Genomic DNA, 18178 nt, shown 5'->3' with positions numbered 1-18178 from the left:
CCCCAACTCAAATTGGCTTAACTGGCCGGGCGTGGTGGCTCACACCTGTAATCCCAGCACTTTGGGAGGCCGAGGCGGGTGGATCACCTGAGGTTGGGAGTTCGAGACCAGCCTGACCAAAATGGAGAAACCCTGTTTCTACTAAAAAAAAAAAAAAATACAAAATTAGATGGGGCATGGTGGTGCATGCCTGTAATCCCAGCTACTCGGGAGGCTGAGGCAGGAGAATCACTTGAACCTGGGAGGCGGAGGTTGCAGTGAGCCGAGATCGTGCCATTATACTCCAGCCTGGGCAACAAGAGTGAGACTCCATCTTAAAAACAAAACAAAACAAAACAAAACAAAACAAAAAAACCATTGACTTAACCAAGATTAAAGGAGTTTGTTGGTACCCATAACCAAAAAGTTCAGGGAGTTGCTTCAGGTATAGCTGTATCAAGAAGCTTAAGCAATGTACCTGATCAGTCTCCTTCATCTTTATTTTCCTCTTTGTTGGTTTTGTTTTCAGGCAGCTTCTCCCTCACCCTTCACCCCATGCTAGCAAGATGGCAAAACCCTTAGATACTCCAGAAGGAAGACAATTTCCCCTTCCAGCATGTTCTAGCAAAACCCTCACTGCACTGACTTAAGTTCTGTACCCACCACCTCTGAGCCCCCACAGGAATAGAAGGTGGTGCTCAGCTTGGCTTGGATCTTGTGCCCATCCTGGATCTAGAAGGGCTTTGGCAGCCAAGAACTGATCTCAGAGACCCCGTGTTGGGGAGGACTGGTTCCCAAAGGACTCCTGGGGGCTGTGAGTTTGATGGCATCAGGCTGCAGGCTGGCAAAACCAAAGGCTGCCCAAGTCACTTGCCGTTAAACATGGGGTCATGTTATAGCCGTAGTTGCATCAGATCCCACACAGAACAGCAAATGTCCTGTCTCCTTGGAATAGCAGGTTGAATTCTGCCACGTTGGGGTAACTGTCAGTTCTGCCACATCAGGCCCATCATCTCAAGGTAATGGCACACTCTTATTACCACATGCATTAGTCCATTTCTGCACTGCTATAAAGAATACATGGAACTGGGTAATTTATAAAGAAAACAGGTTTAATTGGCTGACAGTTCTGCAGGCTGTACGGGAAGCATAGCAGCTTCTGCTTCTGGGGAGACCTCAGGAAACTTACAATCGTGGCGGAAAGCAAAGGGGAGGTAGGCACATCTTACATGACTGAAGGAAGAGAGAAAGGGGGAAGGTGCTACATAGTTTTGTTTGTTTGTTTTGAGACAGATTCTCACTCTGTCACCCAGGCTGGGCTGCAGTGGCACAATCTCGGCTCACTGCAGCCTCCACCTCCTGAGTTCAAGCAATTCTCATGCCTCAGCCTCCCCAGTAGCTGGGATTACAGGTGGGCACCACCAAACCTGGTTAATTTTTGTATTTTTAGTAGAGACGGGGTTTCACCATGTTGGCCAGGCTGGTCTCGAACTCCTGGCCTGAAGTGATCCGCTCGCCTTGGCCTCCCAAAGTGCCGGAATTACAGGCATGAGCCACCATGCCCAGCTCGTGCTACATACTTTTAAACAACCAGATCTCGTGAGAACTCACTCACTACACACTGCCAAGGGGTATGGTGCTAAACCATTCATGAGAACTCCGCCCACCATGATCCAGTCATCTCCCACCAGGCCCCACCTCCCACATTGGGGATTACAATTTGACATGAGATTTGGGTGGGGACACAGATCCAAAACATATCACCACGATAATGCCATGAGTCCCATTGCTGTCACGCACAGGGTAGATCATGGTCCTGCCTCCATGGGATATGGTGTGAATCCCATCACTGTGGGGTCCAGCAGGAGTCCTGTCCCATCACTTTGGGGTAAAATATGAGTCTTGTCACTTTGGGGTAAAAGCAAGAGGACCTGCAACCATAGGGTAATGGCATAAGTCTCTCACTTAAGGCAGTGGTTCTTTTCTGGGGACAATCTGGCATCCTCCCTCCCCAGGGGACTTTGGGCAATGTTGGGAGACTTTTTTTTTTTTTTTTTTTGAGATGGAGTCTGACTGTGTCTCCCAGGCTGGAGTGCAGTGGTGCTATCTCGGCTCACTGCAACCTCTGCCTCCCAGGTTCAAGCGATTCTCCTACCTCAGCCTCCTGAGTAGCTGAGATTACAGGCATGCGCCACCACACCCAGCTAATTTTTATATTTTAGTAGAGACAGGGTTTCACCATATTGGCCAGGCTGGTCTCGAACTCCTGACCTCAGGTGATCTGCCCGCCTCGGACTCCCAAAGTGCTGGGATTACAGGCGTGAGCCACTTTGCCTGGCCTGGAGGACATTTTTAATTGCCACAACTTGTGGGAGGGATGCTACTGGCAGCTCGTGAGTGGATCCTAGGGATGCTGCTCGGTATCCCCCAATGCACAGGATGCCACCCCCACTACCACAGTGGAGAATTACTTGGCCCCAAATGTGAACAATGCTGAGGTCAGAAGACGTTGCCGTAGCATGATGGACTTATGCCATCACTTGAGACCCTGCATGGTGTGCTGTCTTCCCAGGCTGATCTTGAACTCCCAGGCTCAAGCAACCCTCCCTCCTTGGCCTCTCAAAGTGCAGGAATGACAGGCAGGAGCCACCACGCCCGGCTCCAGAATCTACATTTTTAACAATCAAGCGATATGTCCTATTGCAGATCGGCAGACTGTGTTTTCAGAAATATCATCTCAGGCAGAAAGGGCCGGGTGCAGTGGCTCACACCTGTAATCCCAGCACTTTGGGAGGCCGAGGCGAGTGGATCACTTGAGGTCAGGAGTTTGAGACCAGCCTGGCCAACATGGTACAACCCCATCTCTACTCAAAAATACAAAAATTAGCCAGGCACGGTGGCGGGCACCTATAATCCCAGCTACTGTGGAGGCTGAGGCAGGAGAATCTCTTGAACCCAGAAGGCAGAGGTTGCAGTGAGCTGAGATCGCACCACTGCACTCCAGCCTGGGCAACAGAGCGAGACTCTGTCACACAAACACACACACACACACAAAGAAATACCATATCAGGCAGAAAGATGCCTGAGATGTCTGAAGGACCTTGGATACCCTGACCCCTCTCTCTCTCTCTCTCTTTCTCTTTCTCTCTCTCTCTGCTCCATCCTTAGCTTGCTGTGCACCCCATGCCTGGGTCCCTGTCCCAAGGTGTGCCACCTCCTAGAAGGCGAAAAGACCATCGACTCGGTGACGTCTGCCCAGGAGCTCCGAGGATGCACCATCATCAACGGGAGTCTGATCATCAACATTCGAGGAGGCAGTGAGTGTCTCTGTGTGGGCGTCAGGGGTGCCTGTTGGGCTCCATGTCCCTCTGAGCTGTGAGCGGGGAAGAAAAGCAGTGCAGACCCTGCTGCGTGCTCCTAAAGCACTTTTAGGATGGTCATTCAGTGGCTGCCCCATGGATAGAACCATGCTGGGAGTCTGCCTCAAAACCTGCAATGAACAGCTCAGTCTTGGCCTTACTAACCTTGAGATTCTCATTTTCTACGTTGGGAGTTGGGGCATCAGGAATCTGCATTTACATTTATTTTTATTTTTATTTTTAGAGATGGGGTCTTGCTCCATTGCCCAGGCTGGAGTACAGTGGGGCAACTCTAGCTCACTGTAACCTCAAACTCTTGGGCTCATGCAGTCCTCCTACCTCAGCCTCCCAAGTAGCTGGGAGTACAGGCAGGTGTCACTGTGCCTGGCTAATTTTTTTTTTTTTTAATTTTTTTCCAGGGCCAGGTTCTCACTATGTTGCCCAGGCTGGTCTCAAACTCCTGGGCTTGAGCAATCTTCCTGCCTCAGCCTCTCAAAGTGCAGGGATTACAGGCAAGAGCCACCCCACCTGGCTTTGGAATCGTCGTTTTTAACAATCAGGCAATATGCCTTATTGCAGAACTGCAGGCTGTGTTTTCAGAAAGAAATCTCAGGGCCGGGTGCAGTGGCTCATGCCTGTAATCCCAACAGTTTGGGAGGCCGAGGTGGGTGGATCACTTGAGGTCAGAAGTTTAAGACCAGCCTGGCCAACATGGTGAAACCCCGTCTCTACTAAAAATACAAAAAAATTAGCCAGGCTTGGTGGTGCGTGCCTGTAATCCCAGCTACGCAGGAGGTTGAGGCAGGAGAATCGCTTGAACTCAGGAAGTGGAGGTTGCAATGAGCTGAGATCGCGCCACTGCACTTCAGCCTGGGTGACAGAGTGAGACTCCATCTCAAAAAAAAAAGCCAGGCGCTGTGGCTCATGCCTGTAATCCCAGCACTTTGGGAGGCTGAGGTGGGTGGATCACTTGAGGTCAGAAGTTTGAGACCAGCCAACATGGTGAAACCTTGTCTCTCCTAAAAATACAAAAATTAGCTGGGCATGGTGGCACATGCCTGTAGTCCTAGCTACTTGGGAGGCTGAGGCAGGAGAATCACTTGAACCTGGCAGGCAGAGGTTGCAGTGAGCCGAGATCACACCACTGCACTCCAGCCTGGGCCATAGACCAAGACTCCATTTCAAAAAAAAAGAAAAGAAATACCATGTCAGGCAAAAAGGCATTCCTTTGTTTATTTCTTTAGCAAACATGTACTGAATACTCACAGTGAGTAAGGGAAAGTCCTTACCTTGATGGATTTTTGCGCATAAGTAAATCGACAGATATTGTAAGGTCAGGTTGTGGTCTGTGCTGTGAAGGGAAGTGCAGCAGGGTAATGGGTGGAATGGAAATGGGCAACTTTTCCCTATAAAGGGCTCTTTCATGAATATATTCAGCCTGGCAGGCCGGGCAGTCTCTGCCATAACCACTCAACTCTGCCGTTGTAATATGAAAACAGCCATAGACCCATGTCAGCTAGCAGGCATGGCTTTGTTCCAATAAAACTTTATTTACAAAACAGGTAGAATTTGGCCAGTGGGCTGTCATTTGTCAACCTCTAAAATGGAGACTAAAAGGGGTTGCTATTTTTTTTTTTTTTTTTTTTTTTGTAGTTTTAGTAGAGACAGGGTTTCACCATGTTGGCTAGGGTGGTCTTGAACTCCTGACCTCAAGTGATCCACCTGCCTCGCCCTCCCAAGGTGCTGGTATTACAGGCGTGAGCCACCGGCACCAAGCCGGGGGTTGCTATTTTAGAGAAGTCTCTGGTGTGGGAAAGGAGGGTTTGAGATGATGGTGGAACAAGCCAAGGAGATATATGGTGGAATAATATTCTGAGCAACAGACGCAGCCAGTGCCAAGGTCCTGGGGCAGAAGTATGCTTGACCCATTTAAGGAATGCTAAGGACTTCAGATTGTGTTCTAAGCATGATGAGTTTTGAGCTGGGTATGTCCAGTCATTTGCAGCCTGAGGGTTATCTTCTCACCATGGAGAATCATGAGAAGATTGAAATATGTGTATAGAAACTCACTGGATATTCTCTCCTTTCCTTAGACAATCTGGCAGCTGAGCTAGAAGCCAACCTCGGCCTCATTGAAGAAATTTCAGGGTATCTAAAAATCCGCCGATCCTACGCTCTGGTGTCACTTTCCTTCTTCCGGAAGTTACGTCTGATTCGAGGAGAGACCTTGGAAATCGGGTACGTGGGCCTGATCGTGTGTATGGCCTGAGTGCTAACTAGGAAGTTCGTGTATTAGAAAAACTTAAGGATTTTTTCGGCCAGGTGTGGTGGCTGATGCCTGTAATCCCAGCATTTTAGGAGGCCAATGTGGGCGGATCACTTGAGGCAGGGAGTTCAAGACCAGCCTGGCCAACATGGTGAAACCCTGTCTCTACTAAAAGTACAAAAATTAGCCAGGTGTGATAGTGCATGCCTGTAATGCCAGCTACTTGGGAGGCTGAGGCAGGAGAATAGCTTGAACCTGGGAGGCAGAGGTTGCAGTGAGCCAAGATCACACTACTGCACTCCAGCCTGGGTGACAGAGTGAGACTCCGTCCAAAAAAATAAAAGAAAAGAAAAGGAAAAACTTAAGGATTTTTAAAAAATCAAATAAAAACAAATAAAAAAACAAATAAAAAACAAAAGTATATCTGGCAAAACCTCGGGAAAAAAGAACTTGGACTGTGCCTAAAGGTCCATCCAGCCAAAAATTGTAAAAGCTTTTTTATAGTCATTCTTGAGAAACAAAAGTGGGAGCAGCCCAACCTTGGTGCCCATCCTCCAAGGGTACAGGCTGGAATTTTTGCTGAATTTGCTGTTTGGGCTGCATTGTGAGTAGAGTTTAGCATGCGTAAAATGAACATTCCCTCTTAGTCCGAATTGTCCATCCTAATTTCTGGGATGGACTCCATCTCAGTATATTCCAGTATATTCCAACCTTCTCCTTGAGGTCCTAGAAACTCTATTAGCAAAACAGCAGAAACTCAAACTAGCTAGATCAAGATTGACTCATAGGCAGGAGGTCTGTGGAAGACCCAGATTCTTTCCATCTTTGTGTTCCTCATGGTCACAAGATGGCTGCCTCAGCCCCAGCCTCACATCTGTAGAACAGACAGCAAATGGGGAAAGGGACAAAAGGACATGTTAAACAACATGGTAAGTGACTTGAGAAGGTGGTCTAAACAATATAGTTTAGACTATATTATCTGTACTCCAGCCTAGGCACCAGAGTGAGAATCCATCTCAATAAAAAAACAAACAAACAAACAAAAACCTGCGATGGCTCCTTTCTCCTTATTAAGGATGGCCACATGTTCTTGGTCTTGGTCTGGCATGCAATATACTAGAGGGTCTGGTCCATTGCAACTACAGCTATTTCCTGTCACCTATTGGCCAAAACAGGCTACTTTGCTCTTCCCTGAACTCAGCTTAGGTGCCTCTGTGTTATCAGGATTTCCCCTATTTGCAGAAATTGGTTTCTGCAAAACCTATTCCTCAGTCCATCACAGACTCACCACCCCTCTTCAAGACTGAGCTGAGCCTCCTTCCTGGCCATGAAAACTTCCTCAACTTCCTCTGTTATCCACATTCAACAAATATGTGTTGAGTATGCGCCAAGCAAATGGAGAGGATTAGGCATGTCGCACTGAACAAGATCAACTCTGAGCATGGCCATACCATCTTGGGGTTGTAGAAGACCAGCCGTTGAATGACTAGATGTGTGTGTTATTTCCATAGGAACTACTCCTTCTATGCCTTGGACAACCAGAACCTAAGGCAGCTCTGGGATTGGAGCAAACACAACCTCACCATCACTCAGGGGAAACTCTTCTTCCACTATAACCCCAAACTCTGCTTGTCAGAAATCCACAAGATGGAAGAAGTTTCAGGAACCAAGGGGCGCCAGGAGAGAAACGACATTGCCCTGAAGACCAATGGCGACCAGGCATCCTGTAAGTCACTGGTCCCTAACCTTTTTGGCACGAGGGACCGGTTTAGTGGAAGATGGTTTTTCCATGGACTGGTGGTGGGTGGGGATGGTTTCAGCATGATTCAAGTGCATTACGTTTACTGTGCACTTTATTCCTATTATGATTACATTGTAATATATAATGAAAGAATTGTACAACTCACCATCATGTAGAATCAGTGGGAACCCTGAGCTTGTGTTCCTGCAACTAGATGGTCCCAGCTGGGAGTGATGGGAGACAGTGACAGATCATCAGGCATTAGATTTTCATAAGGAGTGTGCAGTCTAGATACCTCATGTACACAGTTCACAATAGGGTTCACGCCCCTGTGAGAATCTAATGCCACCGCTAATCTGACAGGAGGCAGAACTCAGGTGGTCATGCAAGCGATGGGGAGTGACTGTAAATACAGATGAAGCTTCACTTGCTCACCCATCACTCACCTCCTGCTGTACAGCCCTGTTCCTAACAGGCCATGGATAAGTACTGGTCTGTGGCCCAGGGGCTGGGGACCCCTGCTGTAAGTGGTCCACAAACCAGATAATGTGGCTGTCCTCTCTCATCCATCACAGTCACCCCCAGGGGGTATTACTTCTCTCTAACAACTCACTGTGTGATAGGCTTTCTTACTGAGGGCAGATTCTGCACATTTATTAATATTATCACTATGCTTACTGTGCCATATAGTACTGGATACGGGATGAAGTCATACAAGCACTGAATGAATGGATGAATGAATGATGGATGAATGGATGACACCTTCTTAGATGTGTATCAGGCTGATGCTGAAGACTTCAAAGTTGAGTAAAATACCTATGTCAGTCTGCATCTCCTGGGAAGTGACTGCCAAGTTGAAGTTAGGAGTGCAGAAAATGTATTGAGGGTAATATTCATAAAATATGAAACAGAGGAAGAGCTTCTTTTTTTTTTTTTTTTTTTGGGACAGAGTCTTGCTCTGTCACCCAGGGCTGGAGTGCAGTGGCGTGATCTTGGCTCACTGCAACCTCCTCCTCCTGGGTTCAGGTAATTCTCTCGCCTCAGCCTCCAGAGTAGCTGGGATTACAGGCACAGGCCACCAAGCCCGGCTAATTTTTTTTTTGTATTTTTAGTAGAGACAGGGTTTTGCCATGTTGGCCAGGGTGGTCTTGAACTCCTGACCTCAGGTGATCCTCCCGCCTCGGCCTCCCAAAGTGCTGAGATTACAGGTGTGAGCCACCATGCTCAGCCATGAAGAGCCTTTTGACAATAGCGTGTGTCTGACCTCTGTGAACAGAGAGCGGGAAGGAGGGAGGACAGGGCTGGGAGAGTCTCAGATGGTGATGCATCCCTGAGTCTTGGCCAAACCCAGAAAGAGATCAAGGCCACGGTTGTCTGCAGGGAAGTTCTGCATTGCAAAGGGACGGCCAGGCATCTACCAAGCTCAGTCATAGGTGGGGGCTGTCCAGGGAGAGTCAGGTTTTGGCTGGAATGCTACAGCAGGTCCTGCAGTTTCTGCAGCTGCAGGCTGCCGCTGACTGCACTTCCCTGACAGATTCTAAACAGTGAGCTGCCAAGGGCTTCTGGGACACCTTCATGGGGAGTTAGTTACTTATGTCAAAATGTAGTGCAAGGGCTGGGCATGGTGGCTCACGCCTGGAATCCCAGCACTCTGGGAGGCTGAGGTGGGCAGATCACTTGAGGTCAGGAGTTCGAGACCAGCCTGGCCAATGTGGTGAAACCCCATCTCTACTAAAAAAAAAAAAAATACAAAAACTAGCTGGACGTGGTGGTGGGTGCCTGTAATCCCAGCTACTTGAGAGGCTGAGGCATGAGAATTGCTTAAACCCGGTAGGTGGACTGCACTCCAGCCTTGGTGACAGAGCAAGACTGTCTCAAAAAAAATGTAGTGCAAGGAGAGAGAGCGAGGTTGGGGTGAGGTTTAGGAGAGGGTTTGTCTTCTAGGCAGAGAGAATTACTTAGATGCGTCTCTCCAATGTCTAATGATCTGCAGGCTCTCTAAACTCACTTGGCATGGGTTTATTTGCACTGGAGTTGCACCTCCTTCCAGGTCAGTCTTACAAGTCCATGTGCGAGACAACGTTGTGTCAGGACAAACATCACCCTTGGAAATCCCTTCCTCCAATAACTATTGGCCGGTTGTCCTTCTTGCGTGGGTACAGACTGCGCTTATTCAGTTGACTGTCTGGCTGAGTCAAGTCATTGGCTTACGTGAGTGTGAGTGGCCAAGTTGCAAGACTGACTCTTACCTTTGAATCTTCCCCCATTCATACTCAGCCAGGCACATGGGGAGGAGACCCTTAAGGGAATAGCAGCGTCCCCTCTGCCTTCTCACGGTCCCTCCACGAAGTGTGGGGGTCCCAGGCTTTGGTCTGAAACTACACTGAAATAGCTCATTTTTGCCTTTTGTTTTAACTTTTCCAGGTGAAAATGAGTTACTTAAATTTTCTTACATTCGGACATCTTTTGACAAGATCTTGCTGAGATGGGAGCCGTACTGGCCCCCCGACTTCCGAGACCTCTTGGGGTTCATGCTGTTCTACAAAGAGGCGTAAGTAGAAGAGTTAGAGAGGCACTGTGGAGGCGAGGGCTGGCTGGCTCTGTGCTTGCTACGTTTGTGCTCCAATCTGCCCCTCTTGGGTTCCTGTCTATCTCCCTCCTCCTCCTGGAATAAATATCTTAGGTTCCTTTTTACAATCTCACCAGTCGATGGCATGCAAAGTCAATAGTGTCTGCTTTTATCAAATGCCTAAAATGGAAGCAGACAGCTTTCCCGTAGAAGCCCGGACTGGCCAGTTTCCTGGGGCAATATTCCATTTTGCCTTGCCTGTGTATGTCTCATCAGACATCTTTGGTAGTCAGGAGCTCAGCCTACTGAGTGGATGTTATCAAATGTATTGCTTATCTATTTTTCTTTTTTATCCCCATTTTTTTTTTTTTTTTTGAGACAGAGTCTTGCTCTGTTGCCCAGGGTACAGTGCAGTGGCACGATCTTGGCTCACTGCAACCTCTGATTCCCGGGTTCAAGCGATTCTCCTGCCTCAGTCTCTTGAGTAGCTGAGATTATGGGCATGCACCATCACACGTAGCTAATTTGTGTATTTTTGATAGAGACGGGTTTTGCCATGTTGGCCGGGCTGGTCTCGAACTCCTGACCTCAGGTGATCTGCCCACCTTGGCCTCCCAAAGTGCTGGGATTACAGGCATGAGGCACCACACCTGACCAGTAGTAATATTAATAATAGTTCTAGCCCTCAAGATTTACCTTGTGCCTTGCTGAGCACTTACACACAGTCTAATCTTATCAGTAACTTGTGAGGGAGCTCCTGCTATTACTATTACTACAGACTGAGTATCCCTAATCTGAAAATCTGAAATTTATAATGCTCCAAAATCCAAAGCTTTTTGAGGGCCGACTTGATACTCAAAGGAGATGCTTATTGGAGCATTTCAGATTTCAGATTTTTAGATTAGAGATGCTGAACCAGTACAATGCAAATTAACTAGTAAAATGCAAATATTTCAAAACCCCAAAATATCCAAAATCCAAAACACTTCTGGTCCCAAGCATTTATTTATTTATTTATTTATTTATTTATTTATTTATTTATTTATTTACATTTTTGAAACAGAGTCTCCCTTTGTCGCCCAGACTGGAGTGCAGTGGTGCGATCTCAGCTGATGCTACCTCTGCCTCCCGGGTTCAAGCAATTTTCCTGCCTCAACCTCCTGAATAGCTGGGATTACAAGCAACTGCCACCATGCCCAGATAATTTTTGTATTTTTAGTAGAGACGGGGTTTCACCATGTTGGCCAGGCTGGTCTCAAACTCCTGACTTCTGGTGATCCGCCATTCTCGGCTTCCCAAAGTGCTGGGATTACAGGCGTGAGCCACTGCACTTGGCCAAGTCTCAAGTATTTTGAATAAGGGATGCCCAAGCTGTGTTTTTTCATTGAGATGTCAGGGTTGACAGTTCCTTTCTCTTTGGCTGTTCCCGAGTTATTTTTTCTTGCGGCATTAGATTGTTGGGTGAGTAACATGTGACCCTATAGGATGTAACTTCCCAGGCCTCATCTGCACGGCACTCAGTGTGACGGTCTTGTAAGGGTAACTGCCTTCTGCTGTTTTGTCTTGAAAGCCCTTATCAGAATGTGACGGAGTTCGACGGGCAGGATGCATGTGGTTCCAACAGTTGGACGGTGGTAGACATTGACCCACCCCTGAGGTCCAATGACCCCAAATCACAGAACCACCCAGGGTGGCTGATGCGGGGTCTCAAGCCCTGGACCCAGTATGCCATCTTCGTGAAGACCCTGGTCACCTTTTCGGATGAACGCCGGACCTATGGGGCCAAGAGTGACATCATTTATGTCCAGACAGATGCCACCAGTGAGTGTGTCTTGGGAATGTGAATTCGTATGTGAATCGGAGCTCTTGCTTTTAACAGGCTGATGCAGTGAGGTTGTATAAAATGCTCCTCGATATGGTTATTGGCCTTTTTTTTTTTTTTAGACAGGGTCTTACTTTGTCACCCAGGCTGGAGTGCAGTGCAGTGGCGTGATCATGGCTCACTGCAGCCTCAAACTCCTGGGCTCAAGCAATCCTCCTGCCTCAGCCTCCTAAGTGGAAGGAACTACCAGAGTATACCACCATGTGTGGCTTTTTTTTTTTTTTTTCTTTGAGACGAAGTCTCACTCTGTCACCCGGACTGGAGTGCAATGGCATGATCTCGGCTCACTGCAACCTTCGCCTCCCAGGTTCAAGTAATTCTCCCACCTCAGCCTCCTGAGTAGCTGGGACTACAGGCATGCACCACTACACCCAGCTAATTTTTGTATTTCTTGTAGAGACAGAACGTTGCTGTGTTACCCAGGCTGGTCTTGAACCCCTGGCCTCAAGTGATCCTCCTGCCTTGGCCTCCCAAAGTCCTGGGATTAGAAGTGTGAGCCACCTTGCCCAGTCAGTTATTGGCTTTTAAAGGGGCTGGGTATTGAGGCTTATAGTTTCAGACGAGGCAGTAGCAACAAGCCACTTGATGGGAATATTTATATTTTTCATCCTATTATGAAAAATTGTCAAATATTCACAACACAGAACAAAAACCCCATAGTTAGCCACCTCTCAGCTTCAGCCTTTGGTCATTTTTGTTTCATCTCGATGCCTCTTCCCTCTTCCCACTTGTTACTTCTTTTTGTTTTGTTGTTTGTTTTGGCCTGGAGTATTTCATAGCAATTTAATTATGTTTTGTTTGTTTGTTTGAAATGGAGTCTCACTCTGTCACCCAGGCTGGAGTGCAGTGGCGCCATCTGGACTCACTGCAACCTCCACCTCCCAGGTTCAAGTGATTCTCCTGCCTCAGCCTCCCAAGTTGCTGGGATTACAGCACACTTGGCTAATTTTTGTTTTGTTTTGTTTTGTTTTTTGAGACAGAGTCTCACTCTGTCACCGAGGCTGGAGTGCAGTGGTGTGATCTCAGCTCACTGTAACTTCCCCGTCCCGGTTCAAGTGATTCTCCTGCCTCAGCCTCCCAAGTAGCTGCAACTACAGGCGTGCCACCATGCCCAGCTAATTTTTGTATTTTTAGTAGAGATGGGATTTCACCATGTTGGCCAGGATGGTCTCAATCTCTTGACCTGCAATCTGCCCACCTTGGCCTCCTAAAGTGCTGGGATTACAGGTATGAGCCGCCATGCCAGCCTTTTTTTTGTTTTGTTTTGTTTTGTTTTGTTTTTGAGATGGAGTTTCGCTCTTGTTGCCCAGGCTGGAGTGCAATGGCACTATCTCAGCTCACTGCAACCTCTGCCTCCCGGGTTCAAGCGATTCTCCTGCCTCAGCCTCCCGAGTAACTGGGATTACATGCATGCACCACCACGATTGGCGATTTTTTTTTTTTTTTTTTTTTTTTTTTTGTAGAGACAAGGTTTCTCCATGTTGGTCAGGCTGGTCTTGAACTCCGAGCCTCAGGTGATCCTCCCGCCTCGGCTTCCCAAAGTGCTGGGATTACAGGCATGAGCCACCGCGCCCAGCCATTTTTGTATTTTTAATAGAGATGGGGCTTCACCGTGTTGGCCAGGCTGCTCTGGAACTCCTGACCTCAAATGATCCGCCCACCTTGGCCTCCCAAAGTGCTGGGATTACAGGCATGAGCCACTGGGCCCAGCCTAATTATATTTTTGTAAAACCTAAGTGCTTCTCTTATAGCAGTAGTTCCCAAAGGAGGTTAACTGCTCTTCCAGGGAACAGCTGCCAATCAATGTCTGGAGACATCTTTGGTTGTTACAGCTGTGGAGATGAAGCCACTGGCATTTCGTGGGTGGAAGCCAGAGAGGCTGTTCCATGTCCTGCAACACACAGGATGCACCCTCCTTCATGACAAAGAATTATCCAGCCCTAAAAGCCAATAGTACTAAGGGTGAGAAACCCCATCCTATAGGCTCAAATTCAAGCTTTTTTTTTTTTTTTTTTTTTTTTTTTAACGGAGTTTCACTCTTGTCTCTCAGGCTGGAGTTCAATGGCGCATTCTCAGCTCACTGCAACCTCTGCCCAGGTTCAAGATTCTCCTGCCTCAGCCTCCCAGGAAGCTGAGATTACAGGCGCCCACCACCATGTCCAGCTAATTTTTTTTTTTTTTTTTTTTTTAGTAGAGATAGGGTTTCACCATGTTGGCCAGGTGTAGTCTCGAACTCCTGATCTCAGGTGATTCAGATGATTCGCCCACCTCGGCCTCCCAAAGTGCTGGGATTACAGGCATGAGCCACTGTGCCTGGCCTCAAATTCAAACTTTATAAATCAACCCTATCTTCTTCAGTTAATCCCCGCTCATTCATCCTGTATCTTTTAGTGACACCAAAAGACTTACAGTTTTCAGAAACTTCTAGCTCCCGGGTGTTTGGACTCCCTCCCCATCCCCAGCTCCCTCGGCCACCTCCGTTACTTTGGGTTTTTTGGGTTTTGTTTGGTTGGTTGGTGGTGGTTTTTTTTTTCTTTTTTGTTTTGTTTTGTTTTGAGACGGACTCTTGCTCTGTCACCCAGGCTGGAGTGCAGTGGCGCAATCTCGGCTCACTGCAAGCTCCGCCTCCCAGGTTCAGGCCATTCTCCTGCCTCAGCCTCCCGAGTAGCTGGGACTACAGGCGCCCGCCACCACACCTGGCTAATTTTTTGTATTTTTAGTAGAGACGGGGTTTCACTGTGTTAACCAGGATGGTCTCGAACTCCTGACCTCGTGATCCGCCTGCCTTGGCCGCCCAAAGTGCTGGGATGGGTGCCCTCATGATGTCTTTAACTTGTGTGTCCCCCGCCATCCTCCCACCAGCTTTTTTTGCACACTGTTTCTCATGATGGACCCATTTCCTTTCTCCTTGGCAGACCCCTCCGTGCCCCTGGATCCAATCTCAGTGTCTAACTCATCATCCCAGATTATTTTGAAGTGGAAACCCCCCTCCGACCCCAATGGCAACATCACCCACTACCTGGTTTTCTGGGAGAGGCAGGCGGAAGACAGTGAGCTGTTCGAGCTGGATTATTGCCTCAAAGGTGAGTGCGGGCAGCTGTGCTAGGATCAGTGGGGTTTGCACACATGTGTCTGATGCACTTTGCTTCACCTCTAGGGAAGCAGCTATCTCTTCCCATGTCTCAGTGTCGGAAGGCACACACACACACACACACTCCATTCTATCTCATATGAAAACACACATACATGTTTTTATCTATTTATTTATTTATTTTATTTTTTATTTATTTACTTTTTTGAGATGGAGTTTCACTCTTGTTGCCCAGGCTGGAGTGCAATGGCGCGACCTTGGCTCATCACAACCTCCACCTCTCGGGTTCAAGTGATTCTCCTGCATCAGCCTCCCGAGTAGCTGGGATTACAGGCATGCGCCACCACGCCCGGCTAATTTTGTATTTTTAGTAGAGACGGGGTTTCTCCATGTTGGCCAGCCTGGTCTCAAACTCCTGACCTCAGGTGACCTCAGGTGATCCACCCGCCTCAGCCTCCCAAAGTACTGGGATTACAGGCATGAGCCACCACACCCGGCCTATTATTATTATTTTTTTTTTGAGACAGGGTCTTACTCTGTTGCCCAGGCTGGAGTGTAGTGGCATGATCTCTGCTCACTGCAACCTCCACCTCCCAGGCTCAAGCAATCCTCTTGCCTCAGCCTCATGAGTTGCTGGAACACCACAATTGTCCGCAGGTGTGCACCAGCATGCCCAGGTAATTTTTTTTTTTTTTTTTTTTTTTTGAGACAGGGTCTCACTCTCTCACCCAGGCTGGAGTGCAGTGGCATGATCTCGGCTCATTGCAACTTCTGCCTCCCAGGCGCAAGCGATTCTCCTGCCTCAGGCTCCTGAGTAGCTGGGACTACAGGCGCCTGCCACCACACCCGGCTAATTTTTATATTTTTAGTAGAGATGGGGTTTCACCATGTTGGCCAGTCTGGTCTTGAACTCCTGACCTCAAATGATCCACCCACCTCGGCCTCCCAAAGTGCTGTGATTACAGGCATGAGCCACCGCGCCTGGCCCTGGCTAATTTTTAAACTTCTTTTTGTAGAGATGGAGTCTCCTTATATTGCCCAGGCTGGTCTCAGACTCCTGGCTTCAAGCAATTCACCCACCTCAGCCTCCCAAAGCGCTGGGATTACAGGCGTGAGCCACTATGACCGGCTCATACATACACATTTTTAAACATCGTAACACAAGCACACACTGAAGACTTGTGTCAAAACCAGATTTTTCCCATGTCTTGGCACCATTTCCCTCTGGGATTTTCTCCTCTTGTCTCTCCTTCTTTCTCCCTCCCTGCCTTCCTTGTTCTCTTCATCCCTCCTCACACTGATGGGGATGCAGCTGCGTTAACCCACGCAAGACTTCCGTGCAAAGCTAGAAACACAACTAATGGTTATTGACAAAGTCAGGGAAGGATTTTGGCCCCACTGAGATCCTTTAGTTGTAAGGATCGAAGGCAGCAAGAATCGGTTATCTCATATCCCCCACCCCATACTTTCAATTAAAAATGTCTGCCAGGCTTGGCGCTCATGCCTGTAATCCCAGCACATTGGGAGGCCAAGGTGGGAGGATCACTGGAGGCCAGGAGTTTGAGACCAGCCTGGGCAACATAGCAAGATCCCATCTCTACAAAAATTTTAAAAAATGGTGGTGTACACCTGTAGTCCCAGTTACTTGGGAGGCCCAGGCGGGAGGATCTCTTGAGCCCAGGAGTTCAAGTCCGCAGTGAGCTATGATTATTCCAATGCACTTCAGCCTGGGTGACAGAGCAAGACCCTGTCTCTATATATATAAAAAAAATTATACAAAATAAAAACAAAGGCGTTAAGTGCATTCACAATGTTGTGAAATCATTTTATTGTATAAAAATTATATTTATAAATAAAATTTATAATATAAATAATTATATAAATAAATAATTTTATTATAAAACTTAATGACAAATTTTTCTTAACCTTGTTTACTTAATGGGCCTCCATCCATCTGAAGGAAAATGGAATAATATTTAAAGTCTCAAACTAGTGTGTATACATTAGTTTAAAATTATTATTATTATTCTTTTCTTTTTTTTTTTTTGACATGGAGTCTCACTCTGTCACCCAGGCTGGAGTGCAGTGGCTTGATCTTGGCTCACTGCAACCTCCGCCTGCTGGGTTCAAGCGATTCTTGTGCCTTAGCCTCCTGAATAGCTGGGATTACAGGTGCTGCCACTACACCGGCTAATTTTTGTATTTTTAGTAGAGACGGGGTTTCACCATGTTGGCCAGGGTGGTCTTGAATTCCTGACCTCAAATGATCCACCCGCCTCAGCCTCCCAAAGTGCTGGGATTACAGGCGTGAGCCACCGTGCCCAGCCTAAAATTATTTTAACATTGGGTTTTTAAAAAACCCACCAAACTGGAGAAGCGTCTGTCACTTTTTTCTTTTTCTTTTTCTTGTTCTTTTTTGAGATGGGGTCTCACTCTGTTGTCCAGGCTGGAGTGCAGTGGCACAATCATAGCTCGCTGCAGGCTTGAACTCCTGGGCTCAAACGATCTTCCCGCCTCAGCCTCCTGAGTAGCTGGACCACACAGGACTACAGGCCTGAGACACTATACCTGGCTAATTACTTAAAATAATGTTTTAGGCCGGGCACAGTGGCTCATGCCTGTAATCCCAGCACTTTGGGAGGCCGAGGCGGGTGGATCACCAGGGGTCAGGAGTTTGAGACCACCCTGGCCAATATGGCAAAACCCCGTCTCTACTCAAAATACAAAAATTAGCCAGGCGTGGGCCTGTAATCCCAGCTACTCAGGAGGCTGAGGCACAAGAATCGCTTGAACCCGGGAGGTGGAGGTTGCAATGAGCCGAGATTGCACCATTGCACTCCAGCCTGGGTAACAAAAGCGAAACTCCATCTAAGAAAAATAATAATAATAAAAATAATAATAATTTTTTAGAGGTGGGGATCTTGATATGTTGCCCAGGGTGGTCTCGAACTCCTGACTGCAAGCGATCCTCCTGCCTCAGCCTCCCAAAGTGCTGGTATTACAGGCCTGAGCTACTGCGCTGGGCCCATTTCCTTCTTTAGTTTTGGTTTCCTTGTGCGTCTTGATGTATTTTTCTTGAGATATTTTCTGTTAGTGATATCCTCGGTCCATGACCCTGGAGGAGAAGGCCAGGGGGCCATTGGTGAGGTGTGGCTGAGGCCGGGAGCTCAACATTTGCTCTTGGCTCTGGCCCTGACCTGCTGAAGGGCTTTGGCTAAGTTCCCAAGCAAGTCACCGTCTGCCTCCTTTTTGGGAGAAGGGGCGGGAGGACAGATGATCTCTGGGAGCTGT

The 18178-nt window shown here is 47.8% G+C and overlaps 1 protein-coding gene across 7 annotated transcripts in view; it reads left to right on the top strand.

Annotated features, from left to right (window-relative positions):
- The window catches only part of INSR (insulin receptor), a 184860-nt gene that overhangs the window by 118804 nt on the left and 47878 nt on the right, over window positions 1-18178 (top strand). For all 7 annotated transcript variants that reach the window (XM_055371434.1, XM_055371433.1, XM_055371432.1 and 4 more), the window contains 6 exons: window positions 3148-3296; window positions 5432-5576; window positions 7116-7330; window positions 9770-9896; window positions 11485-11735; window positions 14712-14879. In XM_055371434.1, coding sequence (XP_055227409.1) covers window positions 3148-3296; window positions 5432-5576; window positions 7116-7330; window positions 9770-9896; window positions 11485-11735; window positions 14712-14879 — 1055 coding nt within the window. The remainder of the gene's footprint in view (window positions 1-3147; window positions 3297-5431; window positions 5577-7115; window positions 7331-9769; window positions 9897-11484; window positions 11736-14711; window positions 14880-18178) is intronic.

This window comes from Gorilla gorilla, chromosome 20, assembly GCF_029281585.2.
Source record: "Gorilla gorilla gorilla isolate KB3781 chromosome 20, NHGRI_mGorGor1-v2.1_pri, whole genome shotgun sequence".
Lineage (NCBI taxonomy): Eukaryota > Metazoa > Chordata > Mammalia > Primates > Hominidae > Gorilla > Gorilla gorilla.
The sequence above is the reverse complement of the archived record's forward strand: the minus strand, read 5'-3'. Positions and strand labels throughout refer to the sequence as shown.